General features: G+C 39.9%; 1 protein-coding gene across 1 annotated transcript in view; it reads right to left on the bottom strand.

Annotated features, from left to right (window-relative positions):
* LOC128640703 (very-long-chain enoyl-CoA reductase-like) overlaps positions 1 to 12269 on the bottom strand; it is an 89775-nt gene that overhangs the window by 72261 nt on the left and 5245 nt on the right. Inside the window, exons 2-3 of the mRNA XM_053693131.1 lie at positions 4039 to 4086; positions 2585 to 2679 (exon numbers count right to left, since the gene is read on the bottom strand). Of these exons, the coding sequence (XP_053549106.1) occupies positions 2585 to 2679; positions 4039 to 4086 (143 nt within the window). The remainder of the gene's footprint in view (positions 1 to 2584; positions 2680 to 4038; positions 4087 to 12269) is intronic.

Raw genomic sequence — 12269 nt, 5'->3', positions numbered from 1 at the left:
CACTAATAGGAGCATTAGCACGGCCTGGGAGTCTATGAAGAAGAAGAGCATAAGCGTGGCTCCCTGGCGTGCTACAGGTAAGTATCAAAGGTGAAGAGTAGGAAAAATTTACATTCGAATAATGCAGCACACGAATATTCTGAAAAACAAATTTTTCAGAATATTTATTCGGAATGATTCATCCGAAAAAAATTATTCAGTACTGCACAAGTCTTTTGTTTATTGTCCCTCTAATTTTCAAAGTGTTTTTGCTATATACTTTTAGTAAAAGTGATCCCTGCTTTACTGTGCATACAACCAACTGATCATGCAGTTTTCAATTAAGCGCATGCTCATGTCCCAGCCATGCAATCTCTGAGTGCCATGATCTCATGATATGCATCACCGTCAGCACTAGCGGGTTCGATTTATCAAAGGTTTTGCAAGCCTTTCGACCCCCTACGACTGCAGCTTCTCACAAGAGAACCTGCAGTCCTTATTTAACAAGCAGCGGTAATTAGACCGCTGCTTTTCTAACCTTTTGCCACCTGTACATTGGCGAATTTCAATCTCCCTAGTCACGTTCGATCGGGGAGATTGACAGCTTCTGCCCGCACGTGATTGGCTGTGCACAGGCAGGGGCGCAATTGCACGCGAGCACAAAATAGCGCTCGTGTGCAATGCTGAATTCCACATGGGGAATTCAGCCCGTCAGAGGGGAGCTGCGGCGAACAGGAGCGCGTTTATGCACCCCTGTCTGCCGCAGCTTGATAAATCGGCCCCCTATGAGTGTGTGAAACTAGGAAGCACTGAAATGCACAACTGACAGCCGTAGGTTCAGCTGGTCGCCAGCACCATAACATTTCAGTGAAGAAGTGATAAGATTTAAAATAAACTTTTATTTTTACAAATGTAAGTGTTCTGCAGAAATGCTTCTAATTAAAACTTGGAATGCAGGGCTGTGCAGCCATCAGGAATCAAATAGCTGCAAATATTCTCGGCTAGGGTACAATACACAGCTGTATTTTCACTCTGCATCAATGAACATGCAGAGCACTTACAGAGTGTTAGCAGGCAAATTGTCTGAGACCTCTGGTTCCCTGTGAGCATTTGAGTTTTTATTTGATGTATTCTTCTTTGAAACTTAACACACTCACAACCTAAATATCTCCCAGTATATTGCAGCTAACATACTGCACTAAAACAAATACTTAAGTATATATCAAATGCTTTGCACAGCTGAGATAGTGTGAAAATAAAACATATAGTATATATTATTTTCAGTTGAATTCTTCAATATACTTCAACAAATGTAGTTAAATATTGACTTTAGTACTTTGGTACTATTATCTATTAAAAATATTTCTTGGTGTGCTTATATAAAATGCAGAAATGCTTCGATTACACAGAGAAAAAACTGCTGACAATCAAGTAACTATAGGATTTAGCATATCATGACATTTATAGGTGCTAGAATGGAAGATTACATAGCAAATCTTAAATTTATATTTCTATGTTGTATTAATAATATAGATTTTATATTAAAATAAATATATTAATTATAATAGCTCTGGTTGATTATATAAACAAACCTAGATAAGAAGTAAATCAGTGTTAAAAAATATGCACACATACACAGTCACACACATAAATACAAATACACATACACATAAACACACATACAGGCACACACATACACACAGGCATACACCCACACACACAAACAGAAAACACTTACACAGAAATGCACACAGGCAGGCACACACAAATACATAGGCAAACACATAAACACAAATACACAGGCACACACACACACTCTTACACCCAAACTGGATACATATGCACAGAAATACATAAGTACACATAGGCACACAGAGAAACACAAGCACACACATAAACACAAGCACGCAGGCACACCCACACATGAAAGTACACAAATAGTACACAGAAACACACACACAGGAACAACATACACACAGACACAGGCACACACTTAAACACAAACAGGCACACACTTAAACACACAGAGGCAGAGACATACACACAGACACGGGCACACACTTAAACACAAACAGGCACACACTTAAACACACATAGGCAGAGACATACACACAAACACATAGGCACAGACATACAGGCACACACAAACACACAAGCACACACACAGGCAGAGACATAAACACAAACACACACACAGGCACAAACATACAAACACAGGCACACAATTAAACACACATAGGCAGAGACATACACACAAACACATAGGCACAGACATACAGGCACACACAAACACACAAGCACACACACAGGCAGAGACATAAACACAAACACACACACAGGCACAAACATACAAACACAGGCACACAATTAAACACACATAGGCAGAGACATACACACAAACACACAGACACAGACATACAGACAAACACAGGCACACACTTAAACACAAACAGGCAGAGACATACACACAAACACATAGGCACAGACATACAGACAAACACAGGCACACATTTAAACAAAAACACACAGACACACACATTTACCCATGTGTATACACAAACACACCTACACACAGAACCGTACACACACTCCTTTCCCCACTTACTTCAAAGAAACTGATTCTGTTGCTCATGACTGCTCTGCATGGATCTTTCTGGGAAAGTCCTCGCCAAGCCATGCATATCAGACTGTGACTATACACTAAAGCAAAAAAAAAAAAAAACGACCAGGTAGCAGCCAGTCAATTGTACAGAGAATCCTGAGAAAGCAGATGAGAAGGAAAACAATTGTGGTTATATAGATACCTTGTGTTCTGTGTCAGAAAGTGACGAGCATCAGCAGCACTGCTGTACTCACCATCCCAAGAGGATAAAATAGCTTATCATAGCAAGGATCACAGCCAGTTTTGCTGAGCCTGAATAGGACATGTTCATGAAATAGATGGACAGAAAATAAACAGCTGCACCTCTGTTGTGTATAGTGTCTATATTTATATGGTCCTCCATGGAAATCCTGAAATTAAAGCACCAGTAAATACAGTAGATTTGCATATTCAACAAATGAAAGCTAAAAAGACAATGCAATAGCACTGAACTTCAAATGAGAAGAGGATTTTTTTCTGACAAATTTCAAAGTTCTGTCTCTTTCCACTCCCCCTGTATCATGTGACAGCCATCAGCCAATCACAAATGCATATACGTATATTCGGTGAGTTCTTGCTCATGCTCAGTAGGAGCTGGTGACTCAAAAAGTGTAAATATAAAAAGACTGTGCACATTTTGGTAATGGAAGTAAATTGGAAAGTTGTTTAAATGGCATGCTCTATCTGAATCATGCAACTCTAATTTTGACTTGAGTGTCCCTTTAAGTTTTGTGCAGACCCCAATAACATTTTCATACAGGTTTTGCTAAATGAACAGCTCCTGTATAGGGTGGGTTGTCCTTGTATGTTGTCTCCGTTCACTTAGGGAGAACGTGGATACTAAAGGCACTACCTGATCTACATAATATCACAGATACTAGAGTCAGATAATCTTAAACAACTGTTACTTATCTTGTATTTTAGCTACTTTTTCCCTTTCTGCTGGGCCTAATTAAACACTGTAGCTTGATTAAAACCAAGAGAAAGTATTTATACACAAACAGGTAAAGGATGTTCAAGACAGATTTTAAAGAAACTCTCTTACCGTGGTGTTTTCCAGTGCACATAATAGGATAAGAGAAGGAACGTGTAGTTTCAGGTGCTCCAGGAAAGGCCACTGATTAGGCCAAACATGTAATGTAGAAAAAGGCGTCCTGGCACTTCCAAAGAAGCACAAGTATGATGAGGAAGGAAAAACTTCACAAAATATTTATTTCATCCAATTAAAAACATATATGGATCCAAAACATGAATACCACAAATGGATAAGAACAAAATAAGATAGGGGACCATGGCCTCTCTGCAATAGACGCGTTTCATGCTGAGTTAGCACTTGATCATCATATTTTATTCTTATCCATTTGTGGTATTCATATATGTTTTGAATTGGAAGGAATAAATATTTTGTGAAGTTTTACCTTCCTCGTCATACTTGTGTTTTTTTGGAAGTGCCAGGATGCCTGTTTCTACAAGAGAAAGTATAACCACTTAGGAGAACTGAGCACAGTATTCTGATTACCTGTAAAAATGCATCACATAGACATTACTCTGCATGATCAGTTAGGACTTCCACAAAAGTTAGCTACAGTATGATATGTTTCTCACTTTACACCTTCCATATAAATGAAATCATTAAAGGGACATAATACTCATATGCTAAATCACTTGAAACTAATGCAGTATAACTGTAAAATGTTGACAGGACAATATCACCTGAGCATCCCTATGTAAAAAAGGAAGATATTTTACCTCACAATTTCCTCAGCTCAGCAGAGTAAGTTCTGTGTAAAAAGTTATACTCAGTTACTGCCCAGCTGCAGGTAAAAAAAAATAAAAAATGAAGAAATGAACAGCAGCCAATCAGCATCAGCAGTGCTGAGGTCATGAACTCTTTTACTGTGATCTCATGAGATTTCACTTAACTCTCATGAGATTTCATTGTAAATTTCCTTACACTGAATAGGGAAATAACATGAGAGTGCACGAGGCTCAATAATTCAGCTGTCCCGGGACAGACATACTGATTTGCTGCTTAGAAGTCCTTTACAATGGGATGTGGCTACTGAGAAACTTTTGAGGTAAAATAGCTTTCTTTTTTACATAGAGATGTTGAGGTGATATTTTCTAGTCAGCTTTTTACAGCTATGCTGCATCACTTTCAAGTGTTTAAACATGTGGGTATTAGGTCCCTTTAAAGTAACACATAACTATTTCAGATTGTAGTATTATATGTTCAATTATGCATAATAAAAAAAAAATGTAAAGTATACTATTTATTTTTAATCCTTTTCCTGTAATTTAACACTGAAAATCGTGGGGGTTTCAATTCTGAGAACTGAAATTGCAGACTTCACAAGCCTAATGCAGCCACATATCCATAGTTAACTGGCCTCAGCTCGGTTGATTTTAAAACAGTCTGCAAACCACTGATAGTTTTGCTTACAAAATGGCAGTGGCTATCCTAGAGTAACAAGTCTGGATTGGCTCCTGAAAATAAGGCAAGTAATAAGGGCATTTTGCCTTTAAAACAACTGCAGCAAACATGTAATTAATGTATTCAGAACATTTTTAAACTTAGTTGGTATGTTCATTTATTGCAAGGCTATAGAAAAGCTGTGTAATTTCAAGGTGGTTTATGTCACTTTAAACCCAGTTTGTATTTAATTCATACAATATATAAAGGAAACTTAGGCCTAGATTTGGAGTTCGGCGGTAGCCGTCAAAACCAGCGTTAGAGGCTCCTAACGCTGGTTTTAGGCTACCGCCGGTATTTGGAGTCAGTGATTAAAGGGTCTAACGCTCACTTTTCAGCCGCGACTTTTCCATACCGCAGATCCCCCTACGCCATTTGCGTATCCTATCTTTTCAATGGGATCTTTCTAACGCCGGTATTTAGAGTCATTTCTGAAGTGAGCGTTAGAGCTCTAACGACAAAACTCCAGCCGCCGGAAAATAGCAGGAGTTAAGAGCTTTCTGGCTAACGCCGGTTCATAAAGCTCTTAACTACTGTACCCTAAAGTACACTAACACCCATAAACTACCTATGTACCCCTAAACCGAGGTCCCCCCACATCGCCGCCACTCGATTTAAATTTTTAACCCCTAATCTGCCGACCGCCACCTACGTTATACTTATGTACCCCTAATCTGCTGCCCCTAACCCCGCCGACCCCTGTATTACATTTATTAACCCCTAACCTGCCCCCCACAACGTCGCCGCCAGCTACTTAAAATAATTAACCCCTAATCTTCCGACCGCAAAGCGCTGCCACCTACGTTATCCCTATGTACCCCTAATCTGCTACCCCTAACACCGCCGACCCCTATATTATATTTATTAACCCCTAATCTGCCCCCCTCAACGTCGCCGACACCTGCCTACACTTATTAACCCCTAATCTGCCGAGCGGACCTGAGCGCTACTATAATAAAGTTATTAACCCCTAACCCGCCTCACTAACCCTATCATAAATAGTATTAACCCCTAATCTGCCCTCCCTAACATCGCCGACACCTAACTTCAATTATTAACCCCTAATCTGACGACCGGAGCTCACCGCTATTCTAATAAATTGATTAACCCCTAAAGCTAAGTCTAACCCTAACACTAACACCCCCCTAACTTAAATATAATTTTAATCTAACTAAATAAATTAACTCTTATTAAATAAATGATTCCTATTTAAAGCTAAATACTTACCTGTAAAATAAATCCTAATATAGCTACACTATAAATTATAATTATATTATAGCTATTTTAGGATTAATATTTATTTTACAGGCAACTTGGTATTTATTTTAACTAGGTACAATAGCTATTAAATAGTTAAGAACTATTTAATAGCTAAAATAGTTAAAATAATAACAAATTTACCTGTAAAATAAATCCTAACCTAAGATATAATTAAACCTAACACTACCCTATCAATAAATTAATTAAATAAACTACCTACAATTACCTACAATTAACCTAACACTACACTATCAATAAATTAATTAAACACAATTGCTACAAATAAATACAATTAAATAAACTAGCTAAAGTACAAAAAATAAAAAAGAACTAAGTTACAAAAAATAATAAAATATTTACAAACATAAGAAAAATATTACAACAATTTTAAACTAATTACACCTACTCTAAGCCCCCTAATAAAATAACAAAGCCCCCCAAAATAAAAAATTCCCTACCCTATTCTAAATTAAAAAAGTTACAAGCTCTTTTACCTTACCAGCCCTGAACAGGGCCCTTTGCGGGGCATGCCCCAAGGATTTCAGCTCTTTTGCCTGTAAAAGAAAAAATACCATACCCCCCCCCCAACATTACAACCCACCACCCACATACCCCTAATCTAACCCAAACCCCCCTTAAATAAACCTAACACTAAGCCCCTGAAGATCTTCCTACCTTGTCTTCACCATACCAGGTTCACCGATCCGTCCTGGCTCCAACATCTTCATCCAACCCAAGCGGGGGTTGGCGATCCATCATCCGGTGCTGAAGAGGTCCAGAAGAGGCTCCAAAGTCTTCCTCCTATCCGGCAAGAAGAGGACATCCGGACCGGCAAACATCTTCTCCAAGCGGCATCTTCAATCTTCTTCCATCCGGTGCGGAGCGGGTCCATCTTGAAGCAGGCGACGCGGATCCATCCTCTTCTTCCGTTGTCTCCCGACGAATGACGGTTCCTTTAAGGGACGTCATCCAAGATGGCGTCCCTCGAATTCCGATTGGCTGATAGGATTCTATCAGCCAATCGGAATTAAGGTAGGAATTTTCTGATTGGCTGATGGAATCAGCCAATCAGAATCAAGTTCAATCCGATTGGCTGATCCAATCAGCCAATCAGATTGAGCTCGCATTCTATTGGCTGATCGGAACAGCCAATAGAATGCGAGCTCAATCTGATTGGCTGATTGGATCAGCCAATCGGATTGAACTTGATTCTGATTGGCTGATTCTATCAGCCAATCAGAAAATTCCTACCTTAATTCCGATTGGCTGATAGAATCCTATCAGCCAATCGGAATTCGAGGGACGCCATCTTGGATGACGTCCCTTAAAGGAACTGTCATTCGTCGGGAGACAACGGAAGAAGAGGATGGATCCGCGTCGCCTGCTTCAAGATGGACCCGCTCCACACCGGATGGAAGAAGATCGAAGATGCCGCTTGGAGAAGATGTTTGCCGGTCCGGATGTCCTCTTCTTGCCGGATAGGAGGAGGACTTTGGAGCCTCTTCTGGACCTCTTCAGCACCGGATGATGGATCGCCAACCCCCGCTTGGGTTGGATGAAGATGTTGGAGCCAGGACGGATCGGTGAACCTGGTATGGTGAAGACAAGGTAGGAAGATCTTCAGGGGCTTAGTGTTAGGTTTATTTAAGGGGGGTTTGGGTTAGATTAGGGGTATGTGGGTGGTGGGTTGTAATGTTGGGGGGGGGTATGTTATGTTTTTTTTACAGGCAAAAGAGCTGAAATCCTTGGGGCATGCCCCGCAAAGGGCCCTGTTCAGGGCTGGTAAGGTAAAAGAGCTTGTAACTTTTTTAATTTAGAATAGGGTAGGGAATTTTTTATTTTGGGGGGCTTTGTTATTTTATTAGGGGGCTTAGAGTAGGTGTAATTAGTTTAAAATTGTTGTAATATTTTTCTTATGTTTGTAAGAGTTAAATTTATGCTGCGGCCAGAAAAAAGCCCGCGGAGCGTTAACAGCCCTTTTACCGCCGAACTCCAAATCTAGGCCTTAGTGTGTGAGATCCCTATCAAATTTTCAAATTTGTGCTTTATAGGAATGTTATTTTTTTCTACTGCCAAATTTTCGAAAAAGCAATGGGGGCATGTTGCACCCTTGCATATGTACATCTATATTTAGGTTTTGGAAAGATTATCTTACTTTAGATGAGATATATTGTTGACATCTTTTGGGATGGCCCAAGTGTGATTTGGTAGCAATTGAATAATTATTAAGTGAAAACTAAAGATGAAGAGTTAGTTACAGCATATGACACCTGGTGATAAGACCAGGTGCCACATTGGGGGCTTAGTCCCTAACCTACAGCCACACATGCTAGCTTCCAAACAAAGACACTAATGTGCAAAGAAGGGTGCCAAGTGAATATATATTTTCTCAAATGCTGTAACTAACTCTTTATTTTTGCTTTTAAACTAGTTGCAGGTAATAAAATAAATGGCGCTGAGAAACACATTGAAATTTTTAATAAGAGGGTGCCAGCGATGTAAGTTCTATCTAAATTTATTTTAATACATTTTATAGATTTTATTTTGTGAAGCCCTTTATTGAGCTGATGACAAATTTTGCTGCTGGAGAACAATCAAGTAATATTATGAAGGTTTTATTATTTTATTATTGAGGTGCAGCTATATCTCTCTAGGCAAATTGGGCAATGGGTCCACGTCTGGTTGCCCTTCATCACCCTTAGGAAGACTTCCCCAAGAGGCTGGACTGTACTTTTCAGTCAGGACCAGACTAATATACTATGAGAACATTTTTCTCTGTGAAGGGCACATGCTAGACAAAAAGAGTCTCACTCAAACACAAACAATTCCTAGTACTTGCTTTATAGTAATACAATAATTTAATATATATCAAATGACTTTTAAGTGCAGAATTTTCATAGCGCCTGTATTACAGGTTGCATGGTCCAGCTAAAATACTTGCATTATAGTCTATACTGCCGCAATCCATTCAGCGATCTATTTCGCGATCTGAGACCAGTAGTTATGGATTTTGCAAAACAAAAAGGTTAAAAGGACACTAACACACTACCTATTAACCCCTAAACCATCACCCTCCCGCATCGCAAATACTAAATTACACCTATTAACCCCTAATCCGCCTCCAACCCACATCGCCAACCCTATATAAAGCTATTAACCCCTAAACCGCCACCCCCACATTGCTACTACTATAATAAACCTATTAACCCCTAAACCGCCGATCCCCACATCGCTAATACTAAACTAAACCTATTAACCCCTAAACGCTGGCCCCCACATTGTAAATCACTAAATTAAACTATTAACCCCTAAACCTAACACCCCCTAACTTTAAATTAAATTTACAATATAACTTTCTTAAAATAAATAAAAAATTACCTGTGAAAATAAAAAAAACCCTAAGATTAAACTATTTATTATAATCGGTTATTTGTAGAGCGCCAACAGATTCCGCAGCGCTATAAACATAGGCGGAATACAAGGAAACATTTATAGGGATCAGACGAGTAGAGGGCCCTGCCAAGAGTCGCACTATTGTAGTCAGCTCTAGAGAAGGTGATCTACAAACAGTATGGCTCTTAGGCTTACATGCTAAGGGAGTTCAAGGGGATAGCAATGGAGGAGAGGAAATGGTATAAAGAAAGGTTAGTGTAGGTTGTATGCATCCCTGAACAGTAGAGTCTTTAGGGAGCGCTTGAAGTTTACAAAACTAGGGGAGAGTCTTGTGGAGCAAGGCAGAGAGTTCCACAAGATGGGAGCCAGTCTGGAGAAGTCCTGTAAGCGGGAGTGTGAGGCGGTAAGAGAGGAGTAGAGTAGGAGGTCATGAACAGAGCAAAGGGGACAGGAGGGAGAGTATCTGGAGACAAGGTCTGAGATATAGGGGGGAGCAGTGCAGTTGAGGGCTTTGTATGTCAGAGTGAGAATTTTGTGTTTAATCCTGGAGGCAAGAGGAAGCCAGTGAAGGGATTGACAGAGAGGTGCAGGCAGCAGGTGAAGAAAGACATGTAATGAAGATGAGCATGGCAGAGGCATTTATTATGTATTGTAAAGGAGCTAGGTGGCAGCTGGGGAGACCAGAGAGGACAGAGTTGCAGTATTTGAGGCGGGAAAGGATAAGAGAGTGGATTAAAATCTTAGTTGTGTCTTGTGTAAGGAAATGTCTAATTTTAGAGATTTTTTTTAGGTGGAAGAGGCAGGATTTAGCCAAGGACTGAATGTGAGGAGTGAAAGAAAGATCTGAGTCAAGTGTGACCCCAAGACATCGGGCATGCAAGGTAGGGGTAATGATGGAGTTGACGACAGTAATAGAGAGACTGGGGGTGGAGATTTTGGAAGAAGGAGGGAAAATAAGGAGATCAGTTTTGGAGAGATTTAGCTTGAGGTAGTGAGAGGACATCCAGGAAGAGATGTGAGAAAGACAGTTAGTGACACAGGTTAGAATAGCAAGGAAGGGGATATGTCTGGTGCAGTGAAGTAGATTTGGGTGTCATCGGCATACAAATGATATTGGAACCCGTGGGACTTTATTAGGGAACCTAATGATGACATGTAGATTGAGAAGAGAAGGGGACCGAGGACAGAGCCTTGTGGTACCCCAATAGAAAGTGGTGACGGGGCAAAGGAGGCCCCAGAGAAGGCTACACCAAAGGTATGGTTTGACAGGTAGGAAGAGAACCACGAGAAAGCTGACTATAAACTATAAATAAACCTAACATAACTATTTTAATATAATAAAATAAACTACAAATAAAAAAACTTAAATTACAAGATTAAAATAACCTAACACTATGAAAAAAAAAATTACAAGATTAAAATAACCTAACATTACGGGAAAAAAATTTCTTAGTGTTTTTTTATTTTTCATCATTTTAGTGTTTGTTTTTTTGGTAATGTTAGATTAGGGGTTAATATGTTTAGTTTAGTATTCGTGATGTGGGGGCTGGCATTTTAGGGGTTAATAGGTCTATTATAGTAGTAGTGATGTGGGGGCCAGCAGTTTAGGGGTTAATAGGTTTATTTAGTGTCGGCGATGTCGGGGGGGTGGTTTAGGGGTTTATCGGTCTATTTAGGTGTTAGTGATGCGGGGGTGGCGGTTTAGGGGCTAATTACTTTATTTAGTATTGGTGTGGCGGTTTAGGGGTTAATTACTTTATTAAGTGTTGCTGATGTCGGTGGCGGTGGATTAGGGGTATTTAAACTAGGGGTTTATGTTAGGGTGTTAGTTTTTAATGTAACTTTCTTTCCCCCATAGACATCAATGGGGATTGCGTTACGCGATCACCATTCCGCAATCGCAGGTGTTAGTTTTTTTTCTAACACTTTCTGTCCATTAATGTCTATGGGGGAAAATGAGCATGTCAAGCCAGGCCTTGGGTTTTATGCAGTATGAAGCTTATAGCACCATATCGTACAACAAAAGAAGGTTTTTAAGCAATTTGTAATGGCAGCACTATGCACCTGGTTCATTACACAACTTATAATCTTGCCGATTACCAGTTATTTGTAGAGCGCCAACAGATTCTGCAGCACTATAGTGAAAACCTAATTAGCTGTCGGCATTTATCATTGCACAAGCAGTTCTGGTGAACTGCTTGTGCAATGATGCCCCCTGCAGAGTCGGCAATCGGCCGCTAGCAGGGGATGTCAATCAACCAGATCGTATTTGATCATGCGGATTGCTGTCCGTCGCCTCAGAGGAGGCGTACGAGTTAAGGAGCACAGAACCTGGGGTATACGGCCCTATTCGGGCCGTGATAAATTGGCTCCCTAGTCTAAAACTCTATTACATAAATAGCATATTAGACCGTAAATGCTTATACACATTTAGAAGTTTAGTCCCAGCTTCAAGTTATTGATAAAATATGACTATGCCTTAAAATTCCATTGAGAAAATGTTAAATTTCCTAGACTTGGTTG

Source organism: Bombina bombina, chromosome 10 (genome assembly GCF_027579735.1).
Source record: "Bombina bombina isolate aBomBom1 chromosome 10, aBomBom1.pri, whole genome shotgun sequence".
NCBI lineage: Eukaryota > Metazoa > Chordata > Amphibia > Anura > Bombinatoridae > Bombina > Bombina bombina.
Note: the sequence above shows the minus strand (reverse complement) of the source record. Positions and strands in the feature narration are given on the sequence as shown.